This window comes from Anabrus simplex, chromosome 10 (genome assembly GCF_040414725.1).
Source record: "Anabrus simplex isolate iqAnaSimp1 chromosome 10, ASM4041472v1, whole genome shotgun sequence".
Taxonomy (NCBI): domain Eukaryota; kingdom Metazoa; phylum Arthropoda; class Insecta; order Orthoptera; family Tettigoniidae; genus Anabrus; species Anabrus simplex.
Window position 1 is genome coordinate 113,697,598 of NC_090274.1, and position 16,951 is coordinate 113,714,548.

A 16,951-nucleotide genomic window follows, 5' to 3' on the forward strand; every position below is an offset into this window, starting at 1 on the left:
AAAATACTGTGTTTTCGTACAGTTACCTGAGATATACAACATGGAACAGTACACGTGGCTAGGAGAGCACATGGCGACAATGTTTACTGTGTGACTAATCATAAGGTGTTAGAGAACAACAGGGAATCGATTTCCAAAAACTAAGTAATTTCACTCCTCACATATATCACAACTTATTTTGTATCCTTCTTTCCTCAGATTGCAGTACTTCCTGTATATCTAGCTTTGAATCTAGGTCCGTCCAAACGAAAGGGTCTCGTTTTGTTTGGGATAATGTTATGTGCTCTTAATATTCTCGTATTGCTCCACAAACTGTAGCTCAGATTTCATGATCTAGCCAAACACTGTAGCTTAGTTCTATAAAAATTAAGCGGCTTGTATCAAACTTTTTTGGGGTAGAAATGTAGAACTATAGTCGAAATGACTGATCATTTGGCATATAAGTTGATTTTCACAATGCCTTTTCTAGCAAAATTTGCTTCCCAGCCTCTATCAAGTTGTTTGTATCATAGGTAAAAGTGGTTTAGAGGGTCTTTCGGAAGAATATGGTATCCAGTTTATATAATCTGGGTGTAGGTTAGGATGATGATTATGTACGGAATGATATTTATGTTTCTCTACTACAGCATTGAATAGGCTACAGTAATGGAATTGTGAAGATGTAACAGCTTCGACCCTAGGGCACTGCCAAGATTATCCCGCCTACTGCCCACGCTTCCTATGGTATGTACTCGTCTTCGTCGTATTTGTTTTGCTGTCGACGTCACGGAATGTGCCATACCACATACGTTTATTTCGCCGCTCCACACAATATCGTCACGTTCGGTGAGTTCACTCGTATCGTGTCGCAATCTAACCTGTCCAGAAAGACGTGCTATGCATTTTCCGCACTGTACAAAATGTAGTGTGATCACTTATCAATCACATTGCAGCTCGTGTCATGGCTGATGGCTGTTCACTTCGGCTGACGTCATTGTGACCTAGAATTTGGTGACGGCGCTCATCACGCGGTGCACAATTTTCTGCTCAAGTACATACCTCGCGACTTGAGGTGCGAATAGAAAAATATTTATTGAATTGGTGTGGATCCATGAGAATATCTGTGATATAGGCTCATTTAACCATAGAAACCACTATATGCAGCACGAGGTATGGGACGAAATAGAAAGGAATTAAAGGTCACAGGTGACCACTAAAATGAAATACCGTAATAAAATAATTTTAATACGCAGCCGGTGAAAACAGCCACCTATGATGATGATGATAATACACTTGAGTATACAGCTAACTTTGTTCGGTGGGGATAGCTTCTCGAAAGCTCTCTCTGTGGCTCAAAAAATAATTTTAAAAAGTGGTAGGTTGTCGGACTCCGGATCTCAAGGTAGCGGGTTCAAACCTGGCAGAGGTAGTCTGATTTTTGAAGGGCGGAAGAAAGTCCATTCGGATCTCCATATACGATGTCGGCATGTAATAGATGTCTGGTGACACATTTGGTGTTCACCCAATAAAATTCATTAAAACTCAGCCATAGACGCCCAAGAGAAATTCGGTTTTTCCTACCATCTGGTAGGCCTAGAGTAGAACAGCACGTCGAAATTGACTAACCAGGAGCCAGATGGCGTCATATTAAAATGCTTGCACACGGTACTAATAGCTGTGTTATTATTATTATTATTATTATTATTATTATTATTACTAGCTTCTCGAAATTGCTTATTTTGGCCAAAAATGTCATCCTTGATATTATGCAAGTAATTGAATTCTTCATTGTTCAACCTGAAGTACATTTGCATTCTTTCTGGATCTCCATTTAGCTTACTAAATTGTGATGCTCTCACTTCTCTTCCCTCCGCAAATTTATTTCACATACCCACTGTCTTTTGCGGTAGACCGTGTGCATGGCAATAGAGACAGCACAAGCAATTTCAAGCCCATGAGAATTTGATGAAGTGCATGTACTATGGTAAATTCCCACCATACGAAGTATGAGCGTGAGGACGGTGCGTTAGCTATCTTCTCGCCACATGCAGTGACATCATCACCCTCCACGCCGACTCGTTCACTTCGGGTGGCAGAAGTGCATTTCCGCGCATGCTTGGTCATAATCGGCCATCTTGTAAACAACCATGTGACGGGTAGGCGCACAGGCACACTCCTTGGGTGAACGACGGAATTAGCAGGCTTTATGAATTCTTTGCACAGTGTCATTACTCTCGTGACATTCAGAAGTTCTGTTTTATCTAGAAAAGTCGAACGTATTATCCGCGCACTTTTTAGTGATAGATTTTTTTACTCGTTGGAGAAGTAAGAAGGGTTCCGTTAATACTGCCAACTGAATGGAAATGAAATCTGAATTGAATCGATAATATGATCGATCGATATGAATTTTATAAACCTTTATTATTTTAAGCAAACAACTGTGTCACACACACAATATTTAATACTGTATAACATTTCCCGTTGCGAAAAGTGTTCCTAGCATGAATTATTAATTAATATATTTAATGCAGCCAAATAGCCATAACAGAGAATATAGGTTACATTGATGGGTTACATATTTGCGTAATCACGTATAGACATTGTTCTTCTTGTACAGAATTCAATGTGGTACTGTTCACACGTTTTTCCACATAGTTTGCACTCACAGTCTATATTTGGGTCATGGAAGTGTTTTGATTTGCAGAGTAGGTGATGAAAACCGTGAACTGCTAATCTTGTAATGACATGTCTTAATTCAAAATTAGCTTTTGTCCACGAGCGATCTATCATTGCCCCTGTGCCATAGAAGTCTGGTTGGACTTCTTCTCTCTTCTCCGTCAGATTTGCTAGCAGTTTCTTTGATGCACCGGTGTTCGGTAGTGGCATACTTGTCCTGAGATCTTCTATGAGAAATGATTCCCTTGCGAGGAGATATACAAGTCTAGATCGTGTTGTTTTTGATACACCTATCACCTTCTTCTAGCATGAATTATAACATTTCCCGTTGCGAAAAGTGTTCCTAGCATGAATTCTCTAGCTTTGCTGTGTAAACAACAGTACGAGTACTTAAAGTGTACGCCAGATGGCGCACAGCGATGATAAGCGATTCTTAGTTTGTGTTTCAAAGGTTGCCAATACGAATCTCGAAGATAACCAAAGTCGACCGCTTCAGCACTAGGGTGTAAATCTATCACTAAAAAGTGCGCAGATAATATATGCATTAGTAGTTGGAACTATTGCCATAAAACTGTTACATTGATTTATAAGTTTTTTTCTTTTCAATTGTGGTATGGTGGTAACATTTGTGATGTAGGGATTCACTGATGGGAGTATAACCTTCCGGAAGAAACGCCAGAGTGTAGTAGTGTGCTTGGCGTTGTGTCGACTACATATTCTCTTTCGTGTTGACAATCGGTTGATGGTTGTCTCGGTTGTATGTGCATAGTTACTGCAGTTGTGAATATACTTCGTTAGAAGCCTTGAGACAGCGATTGTGAAGCTTTGCATACCGGTAACGGTATTATATATAGTAGCTTCGAAACGTTGTGAAGATAAAGTGCATATTGAATGGTTGCGTGATTTCGCAAGACCTGAGTGAACTAGTAGGTACTAGGCATTTTACGTAGGAGTGAATGCGGTCTTCGCATCTCTCTTTCCACTCTTGATGTTTGAAATCCTCTGAATTTCGCCCAGGTGATTTATTCAGTCGGTGTGGTGGGAAACTTGGATTTTGAAGAGTATTCATTTTAGATCACATTGCAGTGTAGAGTGTTTTCAGCCCCATGTCATATTTTGAAATACCTTCATCCGCAGAGAACGAGTTTGCAGTTCTGATAGTATCATTTGATGAACGAAGCTTGTAGTTTCTCGTGTTGATATCTCGTTCATCGCGTCAGGACCTCCAGTTTTGACCGGAATCCGAACCACTGCATATTATTCGAAATTCCAAATGGAATAAGCCATTTCACAGTCAAAGCGGGTGGTTGGGTGTAACAGTGAGGTAAAGGCGCTTGCATGATTGGGACATTCCCAAGAACATTGCAGCCGAAGTTGCATTGAGAAGGGCTTGCGTTGGTGAAATTCATTCTGAAGCCCCTTTTGACCCTTACCTTAGTCATTCTTCGAGAGGAAACTACCGTTCTCATTTAGCTTATTAATAGGAAGTTTTATTTGTTACCACAGCCTAGTATAATAGTCGCGCAGTTTTAATGTGAGCGAAGTTCAGCCATTTGACAGCAGGAAACTTACTTTCGAAGGCTATTTCATTTCATTTTTTATCTGTAATCAATCTGTATCTTGTTCTTCGTATCTACTATATCAGATTAGGTATTACTCGCGAAACTTGTAGTGATATCGTAGTGTTGAATCGGTAGACCTCGGCAATCTTCGAGGTTCGCATTGGCAACCTTTGAACACGAACTAAGAATCGCCTCAAGACATCTGGCGTACACTTTACGTACTAGTACGGTTGTTTATACAGCAGAGCCAAAATACAGAATTCATGCTAGGAACAAGATTCGCATGTTATCTAATGTGTGTGTCACACAGTTGTTGGCTTAAGATAATAAATGTTTAGAAAATTACTATCGATTCAATTCAGATTTCATTTCCATTCGGTTGGCAGCATTGCCGGAACCAAGAAGTATCGCTAAAAATTTTGCAAGTATTATACAAAATGTCAAAAGTAGGCTGAGCCCTATACTTTCACCTGTCTGCTTGCCTGTTTGTATGAACAGAAAAGAAAAACTGCAAGCAGAATTTCTCGAAATTTGGTGTTTTAAGTTCATAGGTAGCTATTATATTATGTGATTCGTAGGTCTATACAGGGTAGGGTTGCCATATCTAGTTGGGACCTCTTCGGGATACAGTGAGATGGGGCTGTAGAAATGAAGTTAAAAAATATTTCATATAATTTTTTATTTAGAACACTATTACCTGGAACTTGCTGCGGCAGAATTAGTTGGTACACCATCTTTTTTTGGAAGATTTTGCCTTTTTTAGCAAGTCTTTTTGCCTTTTTACTTATTTATAAAACTCCATGCAAGTCGGCTTGTAGTTAAACGGGCATTGTAAGATTGACTCCACCGTCCCTTTCATCAATCCACTGGGCGAACATCAACGAAAATACTTTTCCACAGTGGTGTTGTGAGCGGGGTTAGAAAAACAAATACTTGCATAATTTTAGTAGTTGGCATTTGCCTTCATGATTTTCAGTTTCCTTAAAGTAAATCCACCTTTCTTCCACAGAGTGTTTAGACTTCCATTCTTCCGAGTCACGCATAGTTTCTAAAAAGTTCTTCAGATAGGCCTACATATATTGCTGAAAACATGTCGCCTGAAATCTTTACACCATTTTCAGTCAGGTTTATAATAGTGTTTTCAATCATCACCCTATCTGGGGTTTCAGATAGTGTCATCCAATCAAATACTTGGTATTTGTTAAAAGAAATAGCCCATTTCTCTAAGTAATCAAATGCTATGGTATATAAAGCCATTGTCTCTTCCTCATATTTCAAAATCAAATTAATTATTTCTTGGTTAGGATTCTCAATTTTTAATTTGTTCACATTCATTTTGGTTTGCATGCCAATTTTATTGGCAGTCTTCCTTTCAGTCATTTTTGAGTGTCGATTAATATATTTCTTATTTTAATTATCAAGACTTTATTCTTCTCCGTGCTTTTTATACTTTTTTCAAACAGAACAATGTTTGAGTGCAGGAACATGAAGTAAATTTCACTGATCGGACTACTGAAAAAATCTTAAGTTATTTTAGGTGGCCTATCTTCGGCGTCAAAAAATTGTTTTAATGGAATCCAAAGCTTAAGAATTCTCTCAACTGCGGACATTAATGGCAGCCATCTTGTTTTTCAGTGAGATAGAAGAGTCTGGTGATTGACATCAACGTATAGGCAGAACTCTTTCAGCCTCTCCGTCCTTACCGTGTATATTGAAAAATAATTAAATATTTTATGATTATTTCAATGTCGACAGTTTAGACTCCAGCAGCGCTTGATATAGTATTGTGGAGAATATGGCCAGGGCATCAAATTCCTCGTACATTTTTTCCTAGTTCTTCTTTAATTTGGTGCAACACATACCGCTGGCCGCATCGATGAAGCCCTCCGAAGCTGGTATTGTCCCCATAAAAAGCGATTGATTTATTTAATGGAATTTGCAGTAGTCTTTAGTGTCTAGACAAAACTTTGCAATTGTCTCAAATGTTTCATTATTCAGCGAATCAAACTTAAACAGCTTCTTTTGGATTCCCTCAGTTTCAGCGAAGTATTGAACAACTAAAGGAAACATCTTTTCAGCCTTGTGGTTCGATGTCAGTGCCTATGCCGTAAAATGAAACTTCTTGCAATTGTTTTGTGCATTCGGACATGGCGTGTGGTGCGAGAATACTTTTAACAATCACTGTAGCCTTAGTCCTGGCTGTAGACTGCTTTGTGGTCACTTTGGAGTCAGGATACATTGCAGCATTTAGTTTTACGGTACATTCAAGATAAATGAAGGGTTGATGATGATTGACAACTGTATAAGCTGCTGTTTGTTCTGTAGCAGCAACGAGCAATTCCTCCTGGGTATCTTTTTTAATCATGAACGTTGAAATAGGCTTTGTTGTCGACGCTACCGCAAATCTACTTGATTCTTCATATAAATATGATGCCTTACATAAGCCTTACCTCCGTGAGTTACTGAGATGAAACTGCTACAAATCTCACACAACACTTCCTGATCCATACGTCGTTTCTTGACAAAAGGACACACTTTTGTGTAATCATCCATAAAGTGACACTTTCTCTTTTTACCCTTAGACATTTTCATAAGCTAACTAAGATTACTAACTTGCAGTTATTCCTATTACGTTTAGAAAGAATTGTCTCATGAGATCACTATTAAAATGGGATCTGCCCGATTCTTCCGCGGATCATTGCTTAAATAGTTCTGGCCCCATACTACTGGAGAAGTTGGGTATTTTCTCAAATGATGGTGCTAGATCTAGAAAATTATTGCATTGTCGATACAGGATACGCATGCAGCGCCACCTGTGAGGCGACCTTGTCAACATATAAACTTGTTACCGGGCAAGTTGGCCGTGCGGTTAGGTGCGCGCAGCTGTGAGCTTGCATCTGGGAGATAGTGGGTTCGAACCCCACTGTCGGCAGCCCTGAAGATGGTTTTCCGTGGTTTCCCATTTCCCCCCCCCCCCCCCCCGGCAAATGCTGGGGCTGTACCTTAAGGCCACGGCTGCTTCCTTCCCATTCCTAGGCCTTTCCTATCCCATCGTCACCATAACACCTATCTGTGTCGGTGCAATGTAAAGCAAAATAGCAAAATAGCAAAAAAAAAAAAAAAAGAAAAAGAAAAAAGAAAAAACCTAAACTTGTTGACATAAATAAAACTGAGGCTGAATTTACATGTTTCGCTAACAGATGGCGTTACTTTCAGTACTTAAACCAAACTGTTAACAGTATTTTTCAAATTCGGGACAATATTGGGTCTTGTCGGGATGTCGGTACAAGAAGGTCCATAAAGGTGACTCCCGATATATCGGGACGGTTGGCAACCCCAATACAGGGGCATAGCAATCTCGACCGAATCAAAATAGGAAATGTCTTAATTTCTCCATTAAGAATAGCTGTAGCAAACCTGTGCATACTGATAAAAACAGTTCGTAATTTGTTTCTTGAGTTTTCACTGTGGAAAAGAAGAAAAATATGAGATGATATTTTTATATTTTTCACAAGCTTCCTAATTTATCTGGAAATATTAGTCCTATCTGAAAAGCACACACAATAATTCTAGAAAAATATAACTCATTCATTTAACTGACACATTTTTACTGTGCATACTACAATGGAGATATTCACAATCTCTACAGATTCCATAAACAGCGAACATTACAAGCATATTATGTCATCACAGTAGCAAATTGGCTAGTCAAAAGGAACACATACAGTGGAATCATTCAGTACTATGTGTAGTCAATGTATAGATCTTGCGATTTTGATGAACAATTGTTAATATGAATATCAACACTATCGCTTCATTGGTCTGTATATAAAATATGAACATGCACATGAAATTGATTTTTATAGGTACAGTCCTCTAAGGAAAACACAATGCTGCCATGTCACCTGTTTATAATGTTTGAGGATTCATGGTCGTAATTGGCATTTAAAGTCACAAGAAATATCATAGAATATTTACACGTACTCTTCACAACTCAGCAAAAATCCAGTAAGATATGGTTAAAAGAAGAGATGAAGTTCCTCTATAAGAAAAGTACCTTTCTAAATGTTAAATTATATGAGCTCCATTTACAAGCTGCACGTCACACCTTGAGGTGCCAGTGGGATAACTTTCAAGTGTTAACAAATTTTAAACTTCATAACATATTGCAGAATAAACAGAATATCCATTGACAACCTCTGAAAATCTCAACTTGGTACCACCAACCATAGCTCATCAATAGGGCTCGGATGTTGATGCCGTAAAAAAGTTTTAAAATGCACTTAAAATTTTCGAAAATGACTAGTAAATGACCTAAAAATTTAAAAAATGCACTATAAAATGGAGAAAATGATCTTATAAACTCACTAATATTTCAAAAAGACATCTTAAGCTCAAACTGAAAAGTCAATCAAAATGGATATCTATCACTTAACAGAAGGTTTATGTTCATTTTAGTCTGAGTTGCACTGCACTACGAATGTCATTCTGATGTCAAATGTAAATGATCCTCAGTTATCAGCTTACAAGCTTTTATATCTCAAAAAGCTGCGTTCAGCATCAACTGATGTGATCGGAGTGTACTTGATGTGAGAAAGGTCGTTTGCTGCTAAACCCTCAATCCCATCCATGCAGTAGTTTTCACCAGAAAGAGTTTCTGATATTTTGCATAATGTTTTATACCCGGTGTTTTTGTCCAGCACTTTTTTCAGTTTTAATGCAATACCTGCAGCAATTTCGCTATGATTGTTGCTAAGACTAGTTTCCACCCGGTTGATTAAGGAAATGGAACAACCATTTCTTTGCCCGTTTTCTCCAACTGTCAATAAGGCAAAATTTGATTTTATGAATGCCAAACTACCTTCAGTCTTTGGTTCAGATAGCATGTCCTGGACAATTTTTATTTCTGCAGCTTCTTCACTGTCAAGTCGGCCTTTGTAGCGTAACAGTTAGCGTTTTTAGCTGCCGTCGGGGGCCCGGGTTCGATTCCCGGTACTGCCAGGAATTTAAAACTGGCAGGTGGGCTGGTATGTGGTTAAAATGGTACATGCAGTTCACCTCCAATGGGAGTGTTCCTGAAAAGAGCTGCACCACCTCGGGATGAGGACACGAGTTTACTTTTACTTTCACTGTCAAAACTCTGCACTATTTCCTTTACTAACTTGAAGTTTTTGCAATAATACATACACACGTTTAACCACGTGCCCCAGCGTGTTATGATAGGTTGTGGGTGGTAATGCAATGTCTGGAGCTTCAGCTCTGAAACATGTCGATTGACACCCATATCTTCTTCCTGCGAGTTTCAGATCTTATTTTGTTTAATGTGTCTTTGTAACACTGCGGCAAATAATTGTGTAAAGTTGATTCGTCTGTTATTTCTTGATTTGTATGTTTTTCCAAAAATCCATGTAATTTCGGGCTGTTAAGTTTATACAGCGAAATGTTTGCAGATACAAATACATCACAAAATTCTTTACTGAATTGTGAGAACTTGCCAGAAGTCGAAGCAACTGAAGTCAGTAAGCGCTGAGTTGCAGGTTTATTTTCAACACGCTGAAGAGCACAAGTGTGGTTATAGCGACCGATATGTTGCGTTACAGTAAATCTTCTTCCAGCAGCTGCTTTAGTTCCACACAATTTGCAAAACAATATGCTTCCATATAGAAAACACATCCAAATCAGATACTAGTCGTTTTAAATGCACTGACACATCAGTTTTATTTTAGGCATTTTGAAGGCGGCAATGATCTAATATCTCTCGCCGTGAACTATACGGAACTGAGACGAGAATATCCACCATTTCCCCTTTCTGCCTCCCCACAGCTGACCTTGGTCAACAGAGTAGGTAACATTCCATTCTGCTAATAACTGGTTTGCGACGAAAACAAGAGCATCTGTATACCTATCCCCATAACCTTCTGCATCCAAGATATATTTTTTACTACTAATAGCAATACTGAAATGTTTTATTTCAATATTTTAAATTCTCTTGTATCAGCTACTAGCTTGTTCTTAACTCTGAGATGTAACTCCCTCATATAAAGCTGTGGCATGACTAAATTGGAAAAAAAAAAAAAACCTTAAAAGGCCGATTTCTCTAAAATATGACCCCAAAAATCTACCAAACTTTAAAAAATGCTCTTGAAATGGAAAAATAGCAAAAAACTCAAAAATATGCAAAACAAAAATGACGTATTTCAAGACGGGGTGCCCCGGCCGGAGTTTTGATGTACTTCAGCGTTGTTTTAGACAGCTTAGCAAAAAGATGACATGTCATCAACATCTGGGCCCTACTCATCAACTTTTCGATTTGATTCCATTAACTTTTACCCTCCAGTAAAGAATCTATTTGATGTTAGTTTCAATGAAGCAGACCTTAATGTATTAGGTATAGGACCTAAACATATTGGGCTGACGTGTCTCCGTTTAATAATCTCCTTACAACAATCGCTGAAATAGAATCGTCCACAAAAAAAACAAAAAAAACAGGAAGAACTTCGTTTTGAAATAAAAAGGAGAATGCCAACAATTCAGTTTGAAAACAAAACACAGTAACACTACCAAGCGAGAACAACTCCGTGAGTTATCGTGGGAGCCACACGTGCGTCAGTTGAAAGTCATGCACTAAGAAACAGAATATTTTGAAGTTTACTACACAAGTGACCCGTTTGGTTTTTAGCTTTGGTGGGATTGCAGGTGCAAACTGTGTCGCACATTCTATAGTTGGCCATGTTTGAAAGCTTCATACCCTTCCTAATGCCAACCCTATGATGGGGGAGAGGGGGGGATGTATTTACTGTTATGTGTGTTCCTGTGGTGGTTTGAAGTGATTATATTGACACAAGCACTAACATCTCATCCCAAAGTAAGTTGCCGTTAACATCCTCAGTGCGACCAGAAATCGAATCCGGGAATCTCTGAACTGAAAATGCTGACCAATCGGCCAAGGAGCTGGGCAAAACCAGTATCAGTATTATTATTATTATTATTATTATTATTATTATTATTATTATTATTATTATTATTATTATTATTATTATTGATGGTCTTTTGGCATCATAAAAATCTTGCATTCTGCTGTTAGGAAGAAACATCTGGGCTTAAGGAATTAGAGGATTTGAAACAATTTTCTTTCCATTGTCTTACCTTGAATATCAGTTATTAATAGAGGTTTTTTTATTGTGAGTTTCTGATTTGAATTATCCTAGGCGTCTCCTCATGGTGGGTTTATTCCTCTTACTGCTCGTGGGCCTAGGTATGGCTCAGGGGATGACTTACCCTAGTCATTTCTCTATGGAAGAACTTGAGTCATTGTTTGGTCCTTCAGGATGCATTGAAGGTATATATTTTAACATTTATTTTCTTTATACATATACTTTGCAATTACTTTTTAAACATTGAGTTGCCAAATAATCCTTTCTGAAGAGCACCTTCTGATCGTTATTAGTTCAAATGACTGTTTACATGCTCTGTGTAATGGACATAATATTGATCTCCTGGAATTATTTTAATATGATACTTGCACAGAATTGAATTCTTAGAGTTGAAGTTTCCATTGACTTTTGAACTACTGTTACATTATTTTTTTTGTTTGGACCTACTCTGTGTACATTGTGGCCAATGTTCCCAGGAAATGATAGTCATTTGAATGCCTTGGTAAAGAATACTGCAAGGTACAATGGGCGCTGGTTATTACGATCACTTTCTCTGGTGGTGGCTGATACCTGTATCAGAGTATTTGTACATCTGTGATTCTTCCAATACTTGAATTCTGGGGTGCAGATGCCTTTGAGGGCTAAGGAGACCAATCCTGTCATGAAACACACGACCGCATCTGTTGCACCTTATAGAGGGTGGAGGTTGTGGTTGAGCCTGGCATTGTTTATGCCTGTGACGTTTTTCTGCTTCGTATTTACGATGTTCATGCTCATATTGTGCAACAGCAGCTGGCAGTAGTTTTGTGCCAGTGAGTGTGGCCTTCAAAAAATTCATATACAGTTGAACCTGCTTTATACGTAACTCTGTTCTACGTAATTCGTATTTGTACGTAATTTCCTTTAGGTCCCGGGAAAATATAATATAAAAGCGTGTTAATTAAACCTTATGTACACGTAATCCGTTTATACGTAATTCGCTGTTATACGTATTAAGTGTCAGTGAAATATAACAGAGTTTTGCGTAATTGCAATGAGAATGTACTTCTTAAAAAGAAACTACTGTACTTACGAAGTTTCCTCTTTGCCGGCGTAGGTGGAAGTAGAGCGATCGGGTTTCGGTGCTGAAACAGAACACAAAGAGTTTCGCCGAGTGACATTGTTGACCCTTACTTACTGGCGGCTTAACAAAGGCGAGTCCCATTCACTCCCCCACTACCTTCATCGTTTTTGACACGCCGCCAAAGATTGAGATACATGATAAGCAAAGTGGGCGGTTTTGGTGCGGAACCAACATAAAATACAGTAAAATTGTTTGAATATGAGAATTTCTTGCGTGGGAACAACAGCAAATTTCAAAGTATCGTCGCCATAAGATCTATCATTGTCGGTGTGACGTAAAGCAACTTGCAAAAAAATTCAAAGAGCATTATAGAAAAATGCTGGTTCAACATTTAATAACACTGAGTGATGCAGGAAATGAACCTCTCTCCATTAATTTGCTACAAGCCATGGATTTTATTTCGGCTGCCTGGAAGCAGGTCTCATCCTCCACAACCAGCAACTGTTTCCGCAAACCTGGTGTCTTACCAGAAGAGGCTGCCTCTAATGATGATTATGGGGACGAAGTTTTGTCTAACAATGAGCTAACGCTACCGGAGGGTATAGAATTCGATACTTTTGTGCTTTTCGATGATAATCTGGCTGTATGTGGAGAACTACCGGATGAAGAGATTATTGCTGATCTATGCCAACAACGCGGCGCTTGAATCTTGACACCTGAGTGAAGTGTTAAGTGCAGTCGAAGTGTGTAGGCGTTACATCAGTGCGAAGAGTTGTAGTGAAAATGCTTTGAATTCATTACTAAGTTTGCTAAAGGAGATTTATATTCTTAATGCAAGAAAAGTGAAACAAGCCGAACTATCTGATTTCTTTAAGGCTGGACCAAGTTCAAAATATTTTCTGTCTTAATTTATTTATTATTTGCAAGGATTTACACATGTAGGTATATTTCATTGTTTTGTTTTTTCAGTAAATATGTGATGTATTGTGTAAGTCTGATTTCTAAGTAATTCTGATTTAAAAGTAGTTTCTTCTCTTCCCCTTGATATACGTATAAGTCAGGTTCAACTGTATATAGAAAGATAGGAACATAAATGGTGTTATCTGAAGGTACGGGCTGTAAAAAGCATTCAGGAGTGGCCTTTGCCAGGCTATCAGGCAAAATTCCATGTGATGTTAGGCAGAAACGAAGTTTAAAAGACATTAAGAAGTGATGTGTGAATTGTCGTGATGTAATGAACCAACAGTTGTTTATGGACTGAACAAACTGGAAGAGGCTCAAACATAACTGTCTGGCTTACTGGAGCGATGTGGCAGGAACATACAGTATGAACACATGACAGAGGATGCAATTGACATCTGATGAAAGTACAGTCTCCACATTTTCATACACTGCAGTCTTCACATAAAAGAGGGGTCATCATCAATTCCCATTTTCCAGCTCCAGCCAGTAGGGACAAATATCATTCCTCCCCATTTTCTTTTATCATTCCATCACTACCCATCCAGCACTGTGTTCCAGTGTCTTAAGCTGTTTCGGACCAAGTCTATCCAACTGTCTTGGGTCATCCTTGGCCTCTCTTCATTTGTTTTCCATCGTTTGTTGTGGACTTCATTCATCTCTCATTCTTTTAACATGTCCAGGCCAACTAAGCCTGCTTTTATTTCCTCACTTAACTTTTCTCTAATTTATTTCTGCATTTCCTCATTCCTCACTTTGTCTCTAGTTTCCTGCATTATACTTTTGAAGAGTTTCATTTCTGCCACTTTCTGGCTTTCAACTTTTTTTTTTTCATTGACAAGTTTTCTGTTCCATATTATGTTAGTTATGTAATACATCATATACATGGTTTGTTTTGCTGTTATTGGCACTTCTTTATCCTAAAATAAGTTTAGTATGCTGTAATCTTATTATAACAATAATATATGAATGAAATACATTAATAAGAATATTTAATCAAAATGCCCATAGTATGGGCGCCAGAGTTCACCAGAATGGATCCCTCAAATTTTAATAAAGCTTGGTAATTCTCTCTCCCAGGGCATGTACATAATGCTGCATACTGGTACATCTGCTTCAGGCCTTGTCTAATCTTCTGAAAACTTCGAACGAACTTTCAGGACCAAGTAAAAATCCCTGACCTCGCTGGGAATTGAGTCTGGGGCCTCCGTGTCAGTCAGGCACACTACCCCTAGAATGCAGGGCTGAACACTATTCAGTAGCCAATTGCAAAATCTTATTCTTGCAATGATATCTGTAGGCTGTATGTTATGGACTGAATGAGATGGCAAGGTCGTAAATGCAATAATTTTGTTGCATTATGTGCTGACGAATGTGAAATTCCAGTTTGCTGAGTTACTCTTCAAAGCGACTTACGGTGACTGACTTGCAGTCTCTGTATATGTTCTAACCTTTCCTCTGTGAGAGCTGTTCTCCTTCACTGTTTTTTTTTTCTTATTAGTTACGGAACCAGTACTATGCTACTCGTGAACGAGTTGATGCACAGAACGTTTTTATGGTATTGTAGAAGCAGAAAACTGTCTACGGAATTTTCGAAGGAACCTTTTAACTAGTTTCTTCTTGTGCATGTGATACTGTATCAAACATATTCTCTGCACTGTAGTGTACCCCCGTTGCAATAACCTTACAACACGTTACTAGCGAACTTAGCGAGAGAGCTAAGTATCTGCTGCCTCAGTTGTCAACACTTCTTATCACGCCAGGCTTGACACAAGCCGTATGGCACTCGCTCGGGGATTCCCACGGCCTGTGAGCAGAAATGGGAAGTCCTAAATTACGCTCCCTGTATCTTTCCATTGTTTTCAAACGTTTATTGTAATAGGGATGACATTTTATTTTTATTGTGTTGTTGTTGGGAAGTAAATGTTGGAGGTTGTTCAGATGTTGGAAATATTATGCTTACATGTCCACCTCAACAAATGGCAATGTTTCTCTGGAACAAATTAATTTCCCCCATAAATCCTGTTTTAATATCCCCTCATTTAAGGATTATCTAACACAGGTCAACAGCCAGACACATTTCACAAATTGACCTGTATAAAACTGCTGTTCATAACTGCTTTTGAATACTTTGTGCACCCCTGAGAGAGAGAGAGAGAGAGAGAGAGAGAGAGAGAGAGAGAGAAACTTTCCACAAATGTGCGGAGTGTTCTCAGGTGTACTTACATATTTTTTTAATTTTACAAGTTACAAATCTCATGTTATGTTCCGCATTGAAATGTACTTAAAGTCAAATAATACTAGATTATAAATTCCACCTGTTCAGTACATAGTTTTTTTAAATTTAAATTTAAGAAATAGTTCTTAACATATTAGATATAGGGACATGTTTCGCCCATAATGAGGGCATCATCAGCTTAAAAATCTCATACCTGGAAGAAAGATCATTTTATTCACATTTGTACCTAAAACAGTATCCTCTTATTTACATATAAGAACAATCAGGATCCTGATCTATCTTTCGTCCAGGTATGAGATTTTTAGGCTGATGATGCCCTCATTATGGGTGAAACATGTCCCTATATCTAATATGTTAAGAACTATTTGTTAAATTTGAATAAAAAAAACTTATGTATTGAACAGGTGGAATTTATAATCTAGTATTATTTGACTTTTAGATTTTTAATGCACATTACTATATTTAAACTTTAAATTTGTTTACAGTAACATTTTACAACAAACTGAGTTAGAAAGTCCTTATAGTTTTAGGGGAAGTGGCAAAATACAACATCAAATAATTTGAGTTTTCTAACTTTCCTAAAATGTCTTCATACAAACCTCAACTCAAACTACTGCTGGAGTTGGGGGCAGTTTTATTCACAGCAAATGAAATTCGTTTTTGCCATATTTCCTTCAGGCTCGGTTGACATTTAAATAGTGGGTACTCTCATGACACATTAGTTTCTTTCAGATGAATAGACAGGTTTGGAATTGACAAGTCTCGGCAAATGTGGTCTCACAAGCATCAAACAGAGCTGCGTAAGAGCCGTTCTATTAGTCGATTTTATTAGTCTTGTAAATAGCCTTTATTGCTCAATATTAAATAGTAAGAGACCCAGCAATTACTTATTCTTCAAACAGAATATTCAGATTGCAAATGATCTAAAATATACACTTCTCCTTTAGTGGGGTTATAGAACGTATATTCTTCAGGTTTATTATCCTCGCCTGAATTAGGATCAATGGTGTATCATTGTGCATTGTTTATAACATGAGGACATTTCTTTCCTTTTTTGCTACATATGTCTTCAGGAGGGAAGTTGTTGGTCGGTTTCCATTCCTAGGCAAACTTGCTACTTTGTACAGGCTTGTTCTTGATTGACTGAAACTCGGGTGGAATCTCTTATTTATCCATAGTGTACCTACAAATTGCAGTTGATTAGCATAAAGATGTGACTTGATAGAATGTGTGTTCTTTTAGAGCAAAACATGTCATTCTTTGTTGATGGTGTGTATTTTTATTCCTTGTTTAATGTGTGTGTGGTTTTTTTTTTCAG

General features: G+C 38.1%; 1 protein-coding gene across 6 annotated transcripts in view; it reads left to right on the top strand.

The window, feature by feature from the left end:
- The window catches only part of stau (double-stranded RNA-binding protein Staufen), a 252,712-nt gene that overhangs the window by 52,738 nt on the left and 183,023 nt on the right, over positions 1-16,951 (top strand). Inside the window, exons 1-2 of one of the 6 annotated variants that reach the window (XM_067154525.2) lie at positions 3,402-3,581; positions 11,426-11,556. The exons of the other annotated variants lie outside the window; for them this stretch is intronic. Of the exons in view, the coding sequence (XP_067010626.2) occupies positions 11,436-11,556 (121 nt within the window). The 5' untranslated portion in view covers positions 3,402-3,581; positions 11,426-11,435. Of the gene's footprint in view, positions 1-3,401; positions 3,582-11,425; positions 11,557-16,951 lie in introns of those variants that run through there. 6 annotated transcript variants of the gene reach the window in all.